Source organism: Lithobates pipiens, unplaced genomic scaffold (genome assembly GCF_037356315.1).
Source record: "Lithobates pipiens isolate NorthernLeopardFrog02 unplaced genomic scaffold, aLitPip1_a1.2 Scaffold_19, whole genome shotgun sequence".
Classification (NCBI taxonomy): domain Eukaryota; kingdom Metazoa; phylum Chordata; class Amphibia; order Anura; family Ranidae; genus Lithobates; species Lithobates pipiens.
Genome location: NW_027507764.1, coordinates 92,362,299 through 92,380,714, shown reverse-complemented (window position 1 = coordinate 92,380,714; position 18,416 = coordinate 92,362,299). Strand labels below are relative to the sequence as shown.

General features: G+C 43.9%; 1 protein-coding gene across 1 annotated transcript in view; it reads right to left on the bottom strand.

The window, feature by feature from the left end:
- LOC143996173 (integrin beta-1-A-like) overlaps positions 1-9,627 on the bottom strand; it is an 82,298-nt gene extending 72,671 nt beyond the window's left edge. The window contains exon 1 of the mRNA XM_077491084.1: positions 9,462-9,627. Coding sequence (XP_077347210.1) covers positions 9,462-9,467 — 6 coding nt within the window. The 5' untranslated portion in view covers positions 9,468-9,627. The remainder of the gene's footprint in view (positions 1-9,461) is intronic.
- Positions 9,628-18,416: the final 8,789 nt, after the last annotated feature.

Below are 18,416 nucleotides of genomic sequence, written 5' to 3'. Positions count from 1 at the left end.
TCTCTCGTCCCCCCCTCTTTTCCTGCGGCCTGCCAGGTTGCGTGCTCGGATAAAGGGTCTGGTATGGATTTTTAGGGGGAACCCCACGTCAATTTTTTTTTAAATTTGACGCGGGGTTCCCCTTAATATCCATACCAGACCTGAAGGGTCTGGTTATGGATATTTAGGGGGAACCCCACGTCAAATTTTTTCTTAAATTTGAGGCAGGGTTCCCCTTAATATCCATACCAGACCTGAAGGGCCTGGTAATTGAATTTGGGGGACCCCCACGCTTTTTTTTTAATTTATTTATTTATTTTTTTATCAATGACTTTCAATGAGTGTTCTCTGTATTCCGGAGCCGACAATTCATTATAGCTGCGAGTGATTTTAAAGGACTTTTTTTCCTGCATAAATGACACTTTGTGCAGGGACAATTCTAAGCACGGGAAACATGCGCCCCTTCACAGGCATACTATAGACAACCCCCCCCCCCTACGAAATTTAAAGGAATATTACACTTTTATTGTTTCACTTTAATCATTATTAAAATCACTGCTCCCGAAAAAACGGCCGTTTTTAAAACTTTTTTTTGCATTGATACATGTCCCCTGGGGCAGGACCCGGGTCCCCAAACACTTTTTAGGACAGTAACTTGCAAATTAGCCTTTAAAATTAGCACTTTAGATTTTGAACGTTGGAGTCCCATAGACTTTAATAGGGTTCTAAAGTATGCTATATAGTTAGCTCCGTCAAATCTTCTTTATACATTGACAGACACCATACAGTGGTGTGAAAAAGTGTTTGCCCCTTCCTCATTTCCTGTTCCTTTGCATGTTTGTCAAACTTAAGTGTTTCGGAACATCAAACCAATTTAAACAATAGTCAAGGACAACACAAGTAAACACAAAATGCAATTTGTAAATGAAGGTGTTTATTATTAAAGGTGAAAAAAAATCAAAACCATCATGGCCCAGTGTGAAAAAGTGATTGCCCCCCTTGTTAAAACATACTATAACTGTGGTTGTCCACACCTGAGTTCAATTTCTCTAGCCACACCCAGGCCTGATTATTGCCACACCTGTTCACAATCAAGGCATCACTTAAATAGGATCTGCTTGACACAGTAAGGTCCACCAGAAGATCCTTAAAAGCTACACATCATGCCGAGACCCAAAGAAATTCAGGAACAATTGAGAAAGAAAGTAATTGAGATCTATCAGTCTGGAAAGGGTTATAAAGCCATTTCCAAAGCTTTGGGAATCCAGCGAACCACAGTGAGAGCCATTATCCACAAATGGCGAAGACATGGAACAGTGGTGAACCTTCCCAGGAGTGGCCGGCCGCCCAAAATTACCCCAAGAGCACAGCGACGACTCATCCAAGAGGTCACAAAAGACCCCACAACAACGTCCAAGGAACTGCAGGCCTCACTTGCCTCAGTTAAGGTCAGCGTTCATGCCTCCACCATCAGGAAAAGACTGGGCAAAAATGGCCTGCATGGCAGAGTTCCAAGGAGAAAACCACTGCTGAGCAAAAAGAACATCAAAGCTCGTCTCAATTTCTCCACAACACATCTTGATGATCCCCAAGACTTTTGGGACAACATTCTGTGGACCGATGAGACAAAAGTGGAACTCTTTGGAAGGTGTGTGTCCAAGTATATCTGGCGTAGAAGGAACACTGCATTTCATAAAAAGAACATTATACCAACAGTAAAATATGGTGGTGGTAGTGTGATGGTCTGGGGCTGTTTTGCTGCTTCAGGACCTGGAAGACTTGCCGTGATAAAAGGAACTATGAATTCTGCTGTCTACCAAGAGATCCTGAAGGAGAATGTCCGACCATCTGTTCGTGTACTCAAGCTAAAACGAACTTGGGTTCTGCAGCAGGACAATGATCCTAAACACACCAGCAAGTCCACCACCGAATGGCTGAAGAAAAACAAAATGAAGACTTTGGAGTGGCCTAGCCAAAGTCCTGACCTGAATCCTATTGAGATGTTGTGGTATGACCTTAAAAAGGCCGTTCATGCTCGAAAACCCTCTAATGTAACTGAATTAGGACAATTCTGCAAAGATGAGTGGGCCAAAATTCCTCCAGGACGCTGTAAAAGCCTCATTGCACGTTATCGCAAACGCTTGGTTGCAGTTGTTGCTGCTAAGGGTGGCCCAACCAGTTATTAGGTTTAGGGGGCAATCACTTTTTCACACAGGGCCATGATGGTTTGGATTTTTTTTCACCTTTAATAATAAACACCTTCATTTACAAATTGCATTTTGTGTTTACTTGTGTTGTCCTTGACTATTGTTTAAATTGGTTTGATGTTCCGAAACACTTAAGTGTGACAAACATGCAAAGGAACAGGAAATGAGGAAGGGGGCAAACACTTTTTCACACCACTGTAAGCCTTCCAAGACAGATTCGAACGTAATTCATGTGGATTTTCGGACGAATGCAATTTTTGAACGAAAATGAAATAAATAAAAACGAATTTCAGGAGTAACTAAATAAATTAAGTTTTCGGACGAAAACGAAATTCCGAAACGAAATATTTTACTCTGCACATGTCTATTGATTAGCACCGTTTAAGGGGTTAAACAAAGATTTGTTGCGTAATCCGCTATCCATTTGTACTGATGAAATGCTAGTGACTGGCTGGGAATTCTTATTTAAAAAATATTTCTTCATATTCATTTTTCTCATATATTTATGTACATCTATAAAAACATTGAAGTTATTACTCAGTCTTTTTAGGCCACACTTCAATCCAAGATTGAGTATATTTGTTTCATTATGAGGGAAATATCCGCCAGGTTGAAAATTCCTCCTAATCCCTCTCTCGCCTTCTTTTTCAGGATCCTTCGTCCGGCTCTACATCCCCTTGTTCTTCTCTCCTCTGTCCTGGATTTTGAGTGTGATTTCTCTCCCAATAGGGTTGTTCTCTCCATTGTGGTTCCTGCATTGGTTGGGGGTGCATTGGTGGTCCTCCTCTCTGAGGGGGGAAGCCCCGACCTCTTTCTGCCAGCCTCTTCCTATCCCTAAAAAAGGACGTGGGGATTGATACCGCTCCCTATTATCATAGTGCCACAGTGGATCATACTTGTTATATACTGGGACCTGGTAATAATTATTCTGTGCAGAATGTCGTTGGGGATTAGTTGGTCTACCTCTTGTTGTATGTCCTCTCCCATAGTTAGTTTCATTCCTGATTATGGCACAATGTATGGAGAACATATTGATATTCATATGCAAAATATCTGTAATGGTTTGTTTTATTGCAAAAGTATAGGGCGAAGCATGGTCTTTACCAATTATTTTAAAATTCAGTATTTTTTATATCTATTTTTGATAATTGATAATGTATTTTATATCTGTCACTGGTTCATATAGTTGGGAATTAAAGCTTTTAATTGTTCTAAGTACGGATGCTTTACCATAACATTGCTACCATCGTAGATAGTTCCATGTTATATTGATATAGGCAGAACACTGTATTATTCTGTTTCCTCTGCCCTTCGTTGTGCATAGAGCCTACGGCGTCCGTTTGCCAATGGTGACAAGCACCGTCATTTGTGGCTGCTGGCGCCTGATTGGCTTGTGCGTTAGAGGGCGGGGTGATATAAGCTTGCCTGAAAGCCGTGCGGTCACGCCTTCTGTTGAAGTCGGAAATGACAAAACGTGTAAGGGCGTGACCCGCACGACATTCCCGGAAGTGATGCTTGCACTCCACCGATGACCAGGTCCAGGAAGTGTCTCTCAGTGTCTGCAGGGAGACACATGCTGACACGCTGGATGGCAGAAACGGTGACAAAGCCACTCTTTAATACTTTTAATGCTGGATTAATTTTATCTTTTGTGTACGTAGATTATTATAGGGGGGTCTGTTTGGCATATGTGGAAAACTTTATTTTATGACGTTTTTGGAGCACTTATGTCAGTTGGATCTCTATGGATGAGGACAACTACCCTAAAGGCTTGTTTATCAGCATTGTCTGGTGAGTTTAACCCCCTGAGGGGAGTGTGCCTCACGCGGTGAAATCTGTGGAATTCTGGTGGATGGTGCTATAACAACACTTAAGCCGCGTACACACGGGCGGACTGTATGGCCTACTTAGTCCGTCATACAATCCGACGGACAGTCCGTCATACTTTCGAATGAACGGACTTGACCACACACGGATGCACAAACAGTCCGTCGAAAGCTTGCGCGATGACGTGTACAGCACGTACGACGGGACTAGAAATAGGAAGTCCAATACACAGCAATGCACCCTTCCGCCGTGTAAATCCTTTCTGAGCATGCGCTATTCTTAGTCCGTCGAACTAGCCTACTGACGAGCGGATTGTCCGCTGAAACCAAAGTATGACGGACAGAATTTCGAAAAAATCCGAAATACTTAGTACGCCAGACTGCACACTGAAAAAGTCCGCTGAAGCCCACACACGAGCGGACTGTCCGCTGAAATGTGTTTCGCCGGACTAAGTAGGCCATACAGTCCGCCCGTGTGTACGCGGCATTAGAATAATCGTCAATAACCACCTATAATGTTGGTTGGACTGCTATCTTTATCATTACGGCACAACGGACTCTTTACTAATTTTCGTTTTGTTTACAAGATCGTCGTTTTAATTTAGTGCTGTTTTAGTATTGAAATTTACAGGAATTGGACTGTTTTATTTTTATACTATTGTTTTCATACCCAATATATTGTGCCTAAAAAAATAAACAGGAAAAATGTATGCCATAGCTTCTCACATGCCAATCTTTCAGTGTCAACACTAAGGATTAGCCGAACATCCCCCCCCAGTTCGGTTCGCACCAGAACCTGCGAACAGACCTAAACTTCGTGTGAACTTTAGAACTCTATTAAAGTCTAAGGGACTTGAACGTTCAAAATCAAAAGTGCTAATTTTAAAGGCTGATATGCAAGGTATTGTCCTAAAAAGTATTTGGGGACCTGGGTTCTGCCCCAGGGGACATGTATCAATGCAAAAAAAGTTTTAAAAATGGCAGTTTTTTCGGGAGTAGTGATTTTAATAATGCATAAAGTGAAACAATAAAAGTGTAATATTCCTTTAAATTTCGTACCTGGGGGGTGTGTATAGTATGCCTGTGATGGGACGCATGTTTCCCGTGCTTAGAACTGTCCCTGCACAAAGTGTTATTTCTGCAGGAAAAAAAGTAATTTAAAATCACTCGCGGCTATAATGAATTGTCGGCTCCCCGTAATACAGAGAACAGTTATTGAAAGTCATTGATAAAAAAATAAAAGTGTGGGGTTCCCCCAAATTCAATTACCAGGCCCTTCAGGTCTGGTATGGATATTAAGGGGAACCCCGCGTCAAATAAAAAAAAAACGACGTGGGGTTCCCCCCAAATATCCATACCAGATCCTTCGGGTCTGGTATGGATTTTAAGGGGAACTCCACGCCAAATTTAAAAAAAATGGTGTGGAGTTCCCCCTAAAAATCCATACCAGACCCTTTATCTGAGCACGCAACCTGGCAGGCCGCAGGAAAAGAGGGGGGATAAGAGAGCTCCCCCCTCCTGAACAATACCAGGCCACATGCCCTCAACATTGGGATGATGCTTTGGGGTCCACCCCAAAGCACCTTGTCCCCATGTTGATGAGGACAACCCTGGCCGGTGGTTGTGGGGGTCTGCGGGCGGGGGGGCTTATCAGAATCTGGAAGCCCCCTTTTACAAGGGGACCCCCGGATCCTGGCCCCCCCTGTTTGAAATGGTAAGGGGGTACAAAAGTACCCCTACCATTTCACAAAGAAAGTGTTAAAAATAGTTTAAAAAGACATACACACCGTTGCAAAAGTCCTTGATTGAAAAAAATAAAAAAAAAGATTCCAGCGGTGGTAATCCACTCTTGCTATCCAGCGATGGATGATCATCTCTCTGGGGTCTAGCGATGGCTGATCTGATCCAGCGATGGGTGATCTCTCCCTCCAGCGCAGCATATCCATCCTCTGTCTCCACCGGAGACACTGCAGGGACTGTAACGGAAACCTGCGTTACATCAGAGGGGGGCGAGGTCACCCGCACATCATTGGGGAAGCCGGGCTTTCCCCTTGCGTCAGAGGGGGGTGGGGTCAGGTGATGGGTGGCCCTGCCCTCCTCATATAAGAAGTGTCAGGCTGTAGGGATCCCTGCAGTGTCTCCGGTGGAAACAGAGGATGGATGTGCTGCGCTGGAGGGAGAGATCACCCATCGATGGATCAGATCAGCCATCGCTGGACTCCGGAGAGATGATTATCTGTCACTGGATAGCAAGAGTGGATTACCACTGCTGGAATCTTTTTTTTATTTTTTTTATTTTTAATAAAGGACTTTTGCAATGGTGTTTGTTTCTTTTTTAACTATTTTTTACACTTTCTTTGTGAAATGGTAAGGGTACTTTTGTACCCCCTTACCATTTCAAACGGGGGGGCAGGATCTGGGGGTCCCCTTGTTAAAGGGGTCTTCCAAATTCTGATAAGCCCCCCCGCCCGCAGACCCCCAAAACCACCAGCCAGGGTTGTGGGTATGAGGCCCTTGTCCTCATCAACATGGGGACAAGGTGCTTTGGGGGGGACCCCAAAGCATCCTCCCAATGTTGAGGGCATGTGGTCTGGTACAGTTTGGGGGGGGCACTCTCTCATCCCCCCTCTTTTCCTGTGGCCTGCCAGGTTGCGTGCTCGGATAAAGGGTCTGGTATTGATTTTTAGGGGGAACTCCACGCCATTTTTTTTTTTTAATTGGCGTGGAGTTCCCCTTAAAATCCATACCAGACCTGAAGGGTCTGGTATGGATATTTCGGGGGAACCACACGGCATTTTTTTTTTTTTTTTATCAATGACTTTCAATGACTGTTCTCTGTATTACGGGGAGCCGACAATTCATTATAGCCGCGAGTGATTTTAAATGATTTTTTTTCCTGCAGAAATGACACTTTGTGCAGGGACAGTTCTAACCACGGGAAACATGCACCCCTTCACTGGCATACTATACACACCCCCCAGGTACGAAATTTAAAGGAATATTACACTTTTATTGTTTCACTTTAAGCATTATTAAAATCACTGCTCCCGAAAATATGTCTGTTTTTAAAACTTTTTTTGCATTGATACATGTCCCCTGGGGCAGGATCCAGGTCCCCAAACACTTTTTATGACAATAACTTGCATATAAACCTTTAAAATTAGCACTTTAGATTTCTCCCATAGACTTATACAGGGTGTTCGTGGCTTTTCGAATTTGCCGCAAACACCCCAAATTGTTCACTGCTTGGTGAACAGGTAAACAGGCAATGTTCGAGTTTGACTCAAACTCGAAGCTCATCCCTAGTCAACACACATGCGGTATATCCCTAAAAATAATAGCCAAGGAATGGGTTGGCAGTCTAATGTTGGGGCTGTTCACATGGAGTTACTAGCGGCACACTAGTTAATCAAAAGGCAATATGGCATGAGGGGTGTATGGTTTGCACCAAAGGCCATATATCGTGTAAAAGATACAATATATTTCAAAAAATCTAAAAGTTGAACTCTCTACAGAAGGGTGAACTCCTGTGACTTACACATATCTATGAATGTTCACCCATGAAAGAAATGAAGCATTAGATAATAAGAGCAGAGAGTAAAAGAGGAAGAAAGAGAGAGGGAAAGAAAAGGAGGATACTAATAACTGTTTAAGGCTACACGTACACTAGCCTACCCTGACCGTGGGAATACGCAAAACGCAGCAAAAGTGCAAAACACGTTTTTGCCTTGTTTTGCATTTTCCCGTGGGTGACGGTCAAACTTTTCCTAACCTGAATGCAGTTGCTCAGAAGAGGGAGGTTTAACCTCACCTAGCCGCAGCAGCTCCTAAACTCTACTAAAAGTCTATGTGTGAATGGACACATAGGCTTTTATGGAGTTGAGTTTAGGAGCTTTGGCAAAAAAAACTCCAAAAGCTTCTAAACTCAAGTTTAGGAGTTGCCAATGCACATGAATCCTTGTGGCCAAAGCTCTTTTGGTCATACTTCTCTTGTGGGTCACAGGTATGCAATTACTTGTTTCAAAATCAGAATTTTGAGATTAAAACTTGAGGCCATTTATTCAACAAAATTCTGAATTTCAAAGTCAGAATTCTGAGATTAAAAGTTAGAATTGGGAGTTTCAAAGTCAGGGCTCTTCCTTAAAGAGGAAGTAAACCCTGATGGGTTTACTTCCTCTTTTTTTCCCTGCAAAGGCAAAGCATAATGGACTACTATGCATCGCATAGTAGCTCATTATGTGTCACTTACCTGACACAGGAGCCAGCGAAGTCGCCGCTGTCCCCTGTAGTCCGCCGCAATCCATCTTGCTGGTGGCGTCTTGCAGCTCCGCCGAATGACAGCGGCGAAGCCGCGATGACGTCACTCCCGCGCATGCGCACGGGAGTCGTGTCTCGCAGCTCCGCCGCTGTCATTCGGCGAGGCCGCGATGACGTCACTCCCGCGCATGCGCACGGGAGTCGACAAATTAGGCATCTCTATTCTCGGACTTGCCGCGTTTAGTGCGCCTGCGCGCCGCTGTCTACGGCGCATGCGCCGTAGACAGTGGTGCCCATTTTCGGGCAAATATCTCCTAAACCATATAGGTTTAGGAGATATTGCTTGGACCTACAGGTAAGCCTTAATCTAGGCTTACCTGTAGGTCAAAGTGGTTTGTAAGGGTTTACAACCACTTTAACATATGGCAAAGCTTACAAACCTCAGAAAGATTTTTACATGTCTAGAAATAAAACTGTAAACATTTCTGTTCTATTTTTTTTTTTAAATATGGGAAATGAGGGACATTACAGAAAAACAGTTTTTCAACACAATTTACTGTTTAATAAGGAATAGATAGCAACACAATAATAAAACGTTATAAACCCAATATCATTTTGTTATCAGTTCAGCTTCCTCACCCTTGATCTCATTTATAATTAATTAGGACTAGGCTATTCTGCCAAAAAGGCTGGGACATGACCCACCAGCAACTTTGCAGCAGGGGCAATGTTAAAATTAGGTGAATTTTCTGATGCTTAAATGTTCATTGAGGGTCCATAGGAACCAAAACAGTGTATGCAAACAAAGCATGTACAAGGTACATACAAATGCACACTGTAACGTGCATTGTGGAACATGCATAGGTGTGGACAGGGAGTGGAATTCCTGGGGTATTTAAATGATCAAAGCTTTGTTTTGTATCATTATTTTCACAAATATTTATTTTATCATTGTGATTTCTTTTCCTCCTCTCTTCAATAGACCTCTTACTAAAATGTTGTTATTGCTACCCTGCTGATACCTTCCAGTCACCGACTTTTTTTTTAAATTAGAGATGTTTATAGAGCACTGACAATTTAAACACCTCTTTATATATTTTACATTTGCATTAGTTTCTGCTCTAAAGGAGCTTACAATCTAATTTCTCTATCGTACATACAGGCATACAAATACTAGGGCCAAATAACCTACCGTCATGTCTTTGAAGTGTGTGGGGGAAACCAGCGTACCATGAAGAAACCCACACAAGCAGAGGAAAAACGTGCCAACAGATAATGTCCTGGTTGGATTCAAACTGGGGACCCTGGTGCAACAGGACAGATGAGCTAACCACTAAGTGACTTTGCTGCTCACTGCCTTGTCATTCTGTTTGCCCACTGGTGCAGGAAGTCATAGCTCTGTATTAATGTCAAGTCACTCTAGTGGAGCATACACAGAATCAAGCCTCCTACCCTTCCCCCCTATGTGACAGCATTTGGATCTTTTTGTCATAATTTTTTGTCCTGTCCTGTTAGGGAAAAAACTTGTGAATGCAATTGCATGAAAAATATATCACACTAAACATTAAAATCAGAGAAGAGAATATTTCTGGTTTATTCCATGTTTAGTCTGTTTTTATACATTCTTCAGAAATAGATGGCTCATTAGAAGAGATAACAAGGCCAGCAAAGTATCTAGCATGTCTGACAAACAACATTCAGTTTCTTATGAGTGTATCTCTCATACAAATAACTTTTTTTACATCAAGCAGCGTTTGCCCTCTACTGTCAGCTGCTAGTATCACAATATAAAGTAAAATTATGTATGTCACTTCCTGATTCAAGAGTTGTTGGGAAAAGATCCTGGAAGGAGGCAGTGAAGAGAGAGAAGGTCTCAGCCTTGTGTCCCATCCATGCTACTAATACCAGATCAAAAGGGATGATTATACAAGTATTTCTATGTTCTAATAATTTAACTGCAGCTGTGCATAGCTTCTTGAGTGTATTGCTGAATTCTCATGACAAAGTATCTCTGTCCTATTACTATCTCAGATGCACAGTGACAGATAACTAGGACTGCATTCCAGACTGGTTGGGTAACATATGGAAGGTCTCATCATCACCCCAGATCTTGTGTTCAGGTCTCCGACGCAAAAACAGACACTGTTTTTTCCTCACAGGCCCCTGCAATGGGAATTTGCTGCAACATTCATCTTGAGGTATCTCTATAAATAGGTACAGTATATATACCTGGATATATGTGCACAATTCCACTGGGACTCCTGACGGGCTCTTTGCTGATAATATATGTTTTTACATTGAATGAATGTATTGTTGTTGATCTTTTTTAAATAAAGCTTGTGTTATTCTTATATTACTGTGCACCTATATGCTCAGGAGCAGAGATGGACGAACTTCCGACGGGATGTTTCGCGAACGCGAACCATGAACACGGTCGAAAGTTAGCGAACCGCAAAGTTCGCGGTCGGCCCCATTGACTTCAATGGCAGGTGAACTTTGAAAACCTACAGGTCAAATTTCCAGCCACTAAATAATTACTAGCTGTGCACACATAGTCCCACCACATGGCCACTGACATAACACATGTATGAAGTGAATCTGGGATCGACAACTACAAGCATTCTTTTTTTATCTGTGAAATTTTGACAATTCAGGACTCAGGAGCGCATGAAGGCAATGGAGGAGAGGAAAGGTGAGGGTAGGCTATGAAGAGGGTGCAGGAGATGATCACCAACACCGTGATATAGAGCACTGACACCAGCACCTTGATAGAGTGCACTGACACCAGCACAGTGATATAGAACACTGACACCAGCACCCTGATACAGAGAACTGACACCAGCACCGTGATATAGAGCACTCACACCAGCACTGTGATAGAGTGCACTGACACCAGCACCGTGATATAGAGCACTGACACCAGCACCGTGATAGAGTGCACTGACACCACACCAGCACCGTGATAGAGAGCACTGAGACCAGCAATGAGATAGAGTGCACTGACACCAGCACCGTGATAGAGAGCACTGAGACCAGCAATGAGATAGAGTGCACTGACACCAGCACCGTGATATAGAGCGCTGACACCAGCACCATGATATAGAGCACTGACACCAGCACCGTGATATAGAGCACTGACACCAGCACCATGATATAGAGCACTCACACCAGCACCATGATATAGAGCACTGACACCAGCACCATGATAGAGTGCACTGACACCAGCACCGTGATAGAGTGCACTGACACCAGCACCATTATATAGAGCACTGACACCAGCACTGTGATATAGAACACTGACACCAGCACCATGATAGAGTACACTGACCCCAGGACCGTGATATAGAGCACTGACACCAGCACTGTGATATAGAACACTGACACCAGCATCGTGATATAGAGCACTGAGACCAGCACCGTGATAGAGTGCACTGACACCAGCACCGTGATATAGAACACTGACACCAGCACCATGATATAGAGCACTGACACCAGCACTGTGATAGAGTGCACTGACACCAGCACCGTGATATAGAGCACTGACACCAGCACCGTGATAGAGTGCACTGACACCAGCACCGTGATAGAGTGCACTGACACCAGCACCGTGATATAGAGCACTGACACCAGCACCATGATATAGAGCACTGACACCAGCACCGTGATAGAGTGCACTGACACCACACCAGCACCGTGATAGAGAGCACTGAAACCAGCACCGTGATAGAGAGCACTGAGACCAGCACTGAGATAGAGTGCACTGACACCAGCACCGAGATAGAGAGCACTGACAGCAGCACTGATATCACCAATTGCTGCTGGCCCCAAAAATATGACACCGCTCAACCTCTTCAAACAGGCGGGTACGAGCATATAGTACGGTGTGCTTTTTTTGTACAAGGAAGTGAGCCAAATGTAGAAAAAAGGTCTGTGTGCTCGATTAAATAAATTGTTTATAAAGATATACATGGTCTACTGGTCACATGTGTTGAATTCCTCTGGGATCCATGCCTCATTCATTTTCAGAAATGTGAGGTAGTCAACACTGTTGTGAGCTAGGCGAGTGCGCTTATCGGTCACGGTCCCCCCTGCTGCGCTGAACGTCCTTTCGGACAGGACACTGGAAGAGGGGCAAGCCAACAGTTCCATTGCAAATTGGGCAAGCAGCTGGCCAGAGGTCAAGCCTGCCAGAGGGTGCAGACGAGTAAGGCTGAGCGAGCCACTCAACCAAGTCTGGTGCGTCCTTTGATGTAATCGCACGCACCTTCTGCAATTTGCTACTTTGGCTCAAGTCTGTTGCTCCTGCCCTACCCCTACCACCCCTGCGGAAGGGCCTGCCTCTTCCTCTGCCTGTCATTTTTTAAATGACCCTGTGACAAAAGTCTCTAGAGAAGTGCAGTATGTATGTGGAAGAAGGTATATGACACCCTGATTCAATCTGTTGTTTTTGGGGGCCACTGGTCTATCACACCAGTTATAATACTTTTTTTTATTGCATTTGTCGCTCTCTGTAGTATCGCTGCAGAACCGCTCAGCAATCACAATGCTGCACAGTGGAAATGCACCAACTATGCTTTCTATACGTGCAAGTATTTTATACGTGTATTACACACCTATGTACTGCACACCAAATAGTACACCTATACCAGTCCTTACAAGGATCTTTGTGAACCGAGTAGCTAGTGATTTGCAGACTGTACCTCAGTCCCTACACTGATAAAGGACTGCTGCAGAATAGGGCAGCAGTCAGCACAGCCCTGCACCAGCACCCTATATATTGTACAGCTATACCAGTCCTTACAAGGACCTTTGTGGACCGGGTAGCTAGTGATGTGCAGACTGTACCTCAGTCCCTACACTGATAAAGGACTGCTGCAGAATAGGGCAGCGGTCAGCAGTAGTGCACCAGCACCCTATATATTGTACAGATATACCAGTCCTTACAAGGACCTTTGTGAACCGAGTAGCTAGTGATGTGCAGACTGTACCTCAGTCCTACACTGATAAAGGACTGCTGCAGAATAGGGCAGCAGTCAAGTATAATATTCTTTCTATATTTGCAAGAAAGTATATTATACGTGCACAACCCTATATACTGTACTACACCTATACCATACCAGTCCTTAAAAGGACCTTTGTGGACCTAATAGTAACAGCTAGTGATTAAACTAACTGTCCCTGCTGCACTGACAAAAGACAGGCTACTCCAATCACAAGCACAGCAGTCCACTGAACCGTATATACTGTACACCAATACCAGTCCTTAAAAGGACCTTTGTGGACCTAATAGTAACAGCTAGTGATTAAACTGACTGTCCCTGCTGCACACAGCGTCCTGTCCCTCTCTGCACTGACAAAAGACAGGCTGCTGCAACAATCACTAGCACAGCAGTGCACTCCACCCTATATCCTGTACTACACCTATACCACACCAGTCCTTAAAAGGACTTTTGTGGACCTAATAGCTAGCGATTTGTGTCACTGCAGAAATGTCTCCATTGGCTGTCCTGTACCCCATGATGGATGTGTCATCATGGGTCAAAGTTCTTTTACACTGTAAACACATATGTCCGCCGGGCGAACAGCGGCAATAGTCCGCCGATCAGGCGAATCGCGAAAACGCAAAATTTGCCGCAAAACGACCGCCGGGCGAACAGTTCAGCCATCCCTACTCAGGGGTCAAGTCCTAGGGAAAAAAGTGTGGGAACTCCCACCCAAGATCCACTCCCCCACCAAAAAAAATAAAAATGATACGCTCATATGCATGAACGTGTCAAAAGTGGTATTTTTCATCCAATTTTCGTATTGTGTGTATGAAGCTGTTATTACATAAAAAAACAATTCTCAATAAATATAAATACGGTAATTCTCTGAATAATCAGCATTCATTCAATTGTACTTCCATGCAAATGTGAACATCATGTTCTGATCTTTATTGGGGAATTATATTTTGTATATAGAGTGTTTATGTGGTGACTGAGTTAACACTTTTCATTGAACAGAGTTGGATAACACAGGGTTAAACGGAAAGGTCATAAATTAACTGCACATTATCTGGACAATGTTTGGGGAGATAGTGATGTGTTCCTGCTTAGGAGATGTATGTTAGCTTGGGGGGCTGCAAACTCTGCAGGGCTCCAACACACACTCACTGCTATTCCAACTCTTCACATATTTGCAGATAAACTTCCCTCCTGGCATTAAACTGCCAGGTATTGTGCTCAGCTTACCACCCCAAACTGATGTTCCTCCCTCAGCTCACCTCTCTCCCTGCATGTCCTGTGAGCAGAATAGCTGATCTACCCGTCAGCTAGACCTAGACCTGATCTACCCATCAGCTAGCTGTGATTGACAGGTAGATCGAAGCAGAAGCTGTCATGGGGCCCCCTACTGGCAATGCCTGAATGGTCAGGTGTGCGGCACTTACTATTGCGAGCTGTGTCGGCAGCTGCTGGTGTAGCACCTGCCACACAGCTCGCATACTGCAAAGTCTTGTAGGACATGGCTGCAAATGGGAACTGAGTTCCTGTTGTGGAAAAAGTACAGGAACTCCGTTCCCATGCATTCCCGCAGGACTTGAGCCCTGTGTATGCTTATGGTTAATGTTACTGTATATGCTGATTGCACTAGTTTCATAGTTTCATAGTTGCTAAGGTTGAATAAAGACACCAGTCCATCCAGTTCAACCTGAGAGAGTGTCTACAATTGTCCATATCCCTGTACATTGCACACTCACATCAGTCCCTACCCTCAAGGAGCCCACAATTCAAGGTCCCCATTCATATACTAGAGCCAATTTTGGGCAGAAGCCAATTAACCTACCTGCATGTCTTTGGATTGTGGGAGGAAACCGGAGTACCCGGAGGAAACCCACGCAGGCACAGGGAGAACATGCAAACTCCAGGCAGGTAGTGTCGTGGTTGGGATAGTTGTTTTATTTTCAATTACTTTGATTAGATTACTGATTCATTTCCCAGGAATGGAAACCCCTCTATTCACAGAGGCCCTGTCCTGGGTGAAAGCACTTTATTATCAGTTCCACTCTTCCACTTAGCAAAGTTTCTGGTTTACATATAGGTTTAGCAAAATCCTGTTTGGAGAGGGTCATTTCTCATAATCACCCCCACCCCCCAGAAGATGGCTACACTTAGATAGTATTAGCTATGCTAAGAAAAACTCATCCTCAGTTGTTCAAATTATGTTAACCATTTCTAGCCTGACTGTTGCATATAAGCGGCTGCATGGATGTTTTGCTGATGCAGGTAGACATATCTGTCTGTCCTCCATATCAGCTACTTGTGTGTGGCTCCTATAGTATGCAGTGGTGAGTTGGGATACATAAAATCACATGACAGTTGCAGGACCAGTGAAATCAATCCTGTACCATGTGATCGTTGTGACCAATCACAGGTATCACAAATGTAATCAAAGACTGTATGGTGCTGCTGGTAGTCAGCTAACAGTGTCCCTGATCGATCGTTAGCCCACCAGTTTGGTGTGAATAAACTGCAGCCTACCACACCTGTCCCAGTGTCACTAGTGCATCCAGGAACAGTGTATCATATTGCTAACGACACTAGTCAGTGTTACCAGTCCAGTGCCAGTGTTCCTATCTGCAGTAACGTCAGCCCAGTATACACCAACACCAGTGTCCTTAACATCACTGTGCCAGTGCCAGTGTTAACAGAGCCAGTAAAGCAAGCAATACTGTTCTGATCCCTAGTCACGTCAATGTCAGCAGAGCCATTCAAACCAGCAACAGCGCTCTGATCACCATCACACCCGAACAGTATTACCGGAACATGAAACCCTTGCCCAAAAAAAGATTCACAATTGAGGAGGTATTTCAAATTCTGAGCATGACAGAATAGAGAGTAGCGGGAATGAGCTCTAATGCCGTGTACACATGGTTGGAATCATTTCATCAGATATTTTCCGATTGTGTGTGGGCTTCAGCTGACTTTTTAGAAATAGAACATGTTTTAAATCTTTCCGACGGAATCACTTCCTATCGGGAAAACTGTTCGTCTGTATGCTGTTCTGATGGACTAAAAATGCATGGCCAGCTATTGGCTACTGGCTATTGAACTTCCTTTTTCTAGTCCCGTTGTATGTTTTGTACGTCACCACGACTTTGGTGTGATCGTGTGTAGGCAAGACTGTTTCAGCGGAACTCCATCGGAACTCCGTCGGAAAGGCCGTCAGAGTTTATTCCGACAGAAAAAACGATCATGTGTTCGCGGCATCACTGTCAGATTTTGTTTCTGAATATGAACCCATGGAGAGCAGTGGTTCAGTAAAAGCCTCAATTTTAGAGAAGAAAAGGGTCCCTACAAAAATAATAAGACGTACTAAGTGCAGCTAGGCTTTCAGGTAGAAACTGAAAAATTTACACCAATTACTTACTTTGCCCAACAGTACATAATTAATAATCCTGTTCCATTTATGACCATTCATTTGAGTGGAAGCCTGTCACAGTTGAAGAATTAAAAAAATTTTTTGGCTTTAGGCCCCTTACACACGGGCGCCTCTGTGAAGCAGAATCTACTTGCTCAGAGGGGGATCTCTCCGCTGATCCCCACTGAGCAAGTGGATGACAAGTCCATGTTCGCTCTGCATAGTCCCGCTCTCCTCTATGGGGCAATCCATCCAATGCCATCCAGTCTGGTCCACCTGACAGATAGGGAATAGGTCCAACATCTGTCTGTTATTGGCGAACAGGAATGTATCAGACGGCGGCAGGTGTAAGCAGACGTGTCCACTGACATCCGCCGCTTCATACCCTGTTTCCTTGAAAATAAGACCTAGCGTGATTGTCGGTGATGGCTGCAATATAATCCCTACCCCCCAAATAAGCCCTACCCTGAAAATAAGACCTACAAGGACTTTAACTCGGGCTTATTTGGGGGGTAGGGCTTATATTACAGCCATCACCAACAATCACACTAGGTCTTATTTTCGGGTAAACAGGGGGTAGAAGAAACTGGAGGTCCAATCAGGTCCGCCTGAAAAACCAACAGGCAAAACTGATCGGATCACCCTTGTGAAAGGGGCCTTACCCTAAATATGAAACTCACAAAAAGAAATGCAGTTGTATTGGTTCACACATCCCATTCATCATATGCCATTGTATTCCCCCATTATGATCAGAACATGCTATAAAATAATTATGATAGTCCAGCATTTTAACAACAATTCCCTGTGCCCTCCCCAACGTCACCACTAATACGACAAGTTTTACAAAATTAGGCCACTTATCATTTATTTTTCCTCAAATCTTTTCAGAATTTATGCTCTTGACAAAGTCTGTATAGATGAGTCTCTCATCCATTTAACAAACTGGGCATCAAATAATATATCCCTAGTAAGCGTGCCAGATAACTGTGGTATCTCCAAAGATAAGAACAAAAAAAGAGAAAAAGAAAGCAATTGTCACACACCTTGGTGACCTCAGGGCGCAGTGCTCTGCACCCCGAGACCACTCTTTTTTTAAGCCAATTAGAGCCTGAGGTTCTAATCAGGTGCTTCAAAAGAAAAAACCATTGAAATCCATGTGTCCAGCAACCCTGCATGTAGATTAGGGGCTGAGCGCATGGATTAGATGGAGCAGCTGCCACTGTCCAGTTGTTTATTTACAAATCTACATAATCTACAGGGCCACAGAAAAATATGGCTCCTTCCTAAAACACCATAAAAAGAGGTTATACCTGCCCTTATTTACCAGCAAACCCTGCACCTGAAAACCTTTCTCTGATGCAGTCAGCAGGCTGCATGAGAAACACTTCCCCTATATGCTCCCTCCTACTGAAACAGGTCAAAACCCCCCCAAAAATGTCTGTGTATGCTCCATAGATGGAATAAGGCATGACACTTTACTATTGTCCCCCAGTGTCCCTCACAACCTGGCCTCTGAATAGTAGATTACTTCTGTCACTATCATACCTTACTATGACATTAGTGAAGGTATGGTGAAGGTGTTTTTCCTATGTCTGACTACCTATTTTTTGCCTATATCTGATGTCCTGTGTACCAACTATTAACTGTTTTCTCAACCAAGTTTCTGCCTGCTGCCTGGACCAACAGTTTGCCTGCATACTGACTATGCCTCTGCCAGCCCTCTGACCTGATCTTGGCCTGTTTATTGACT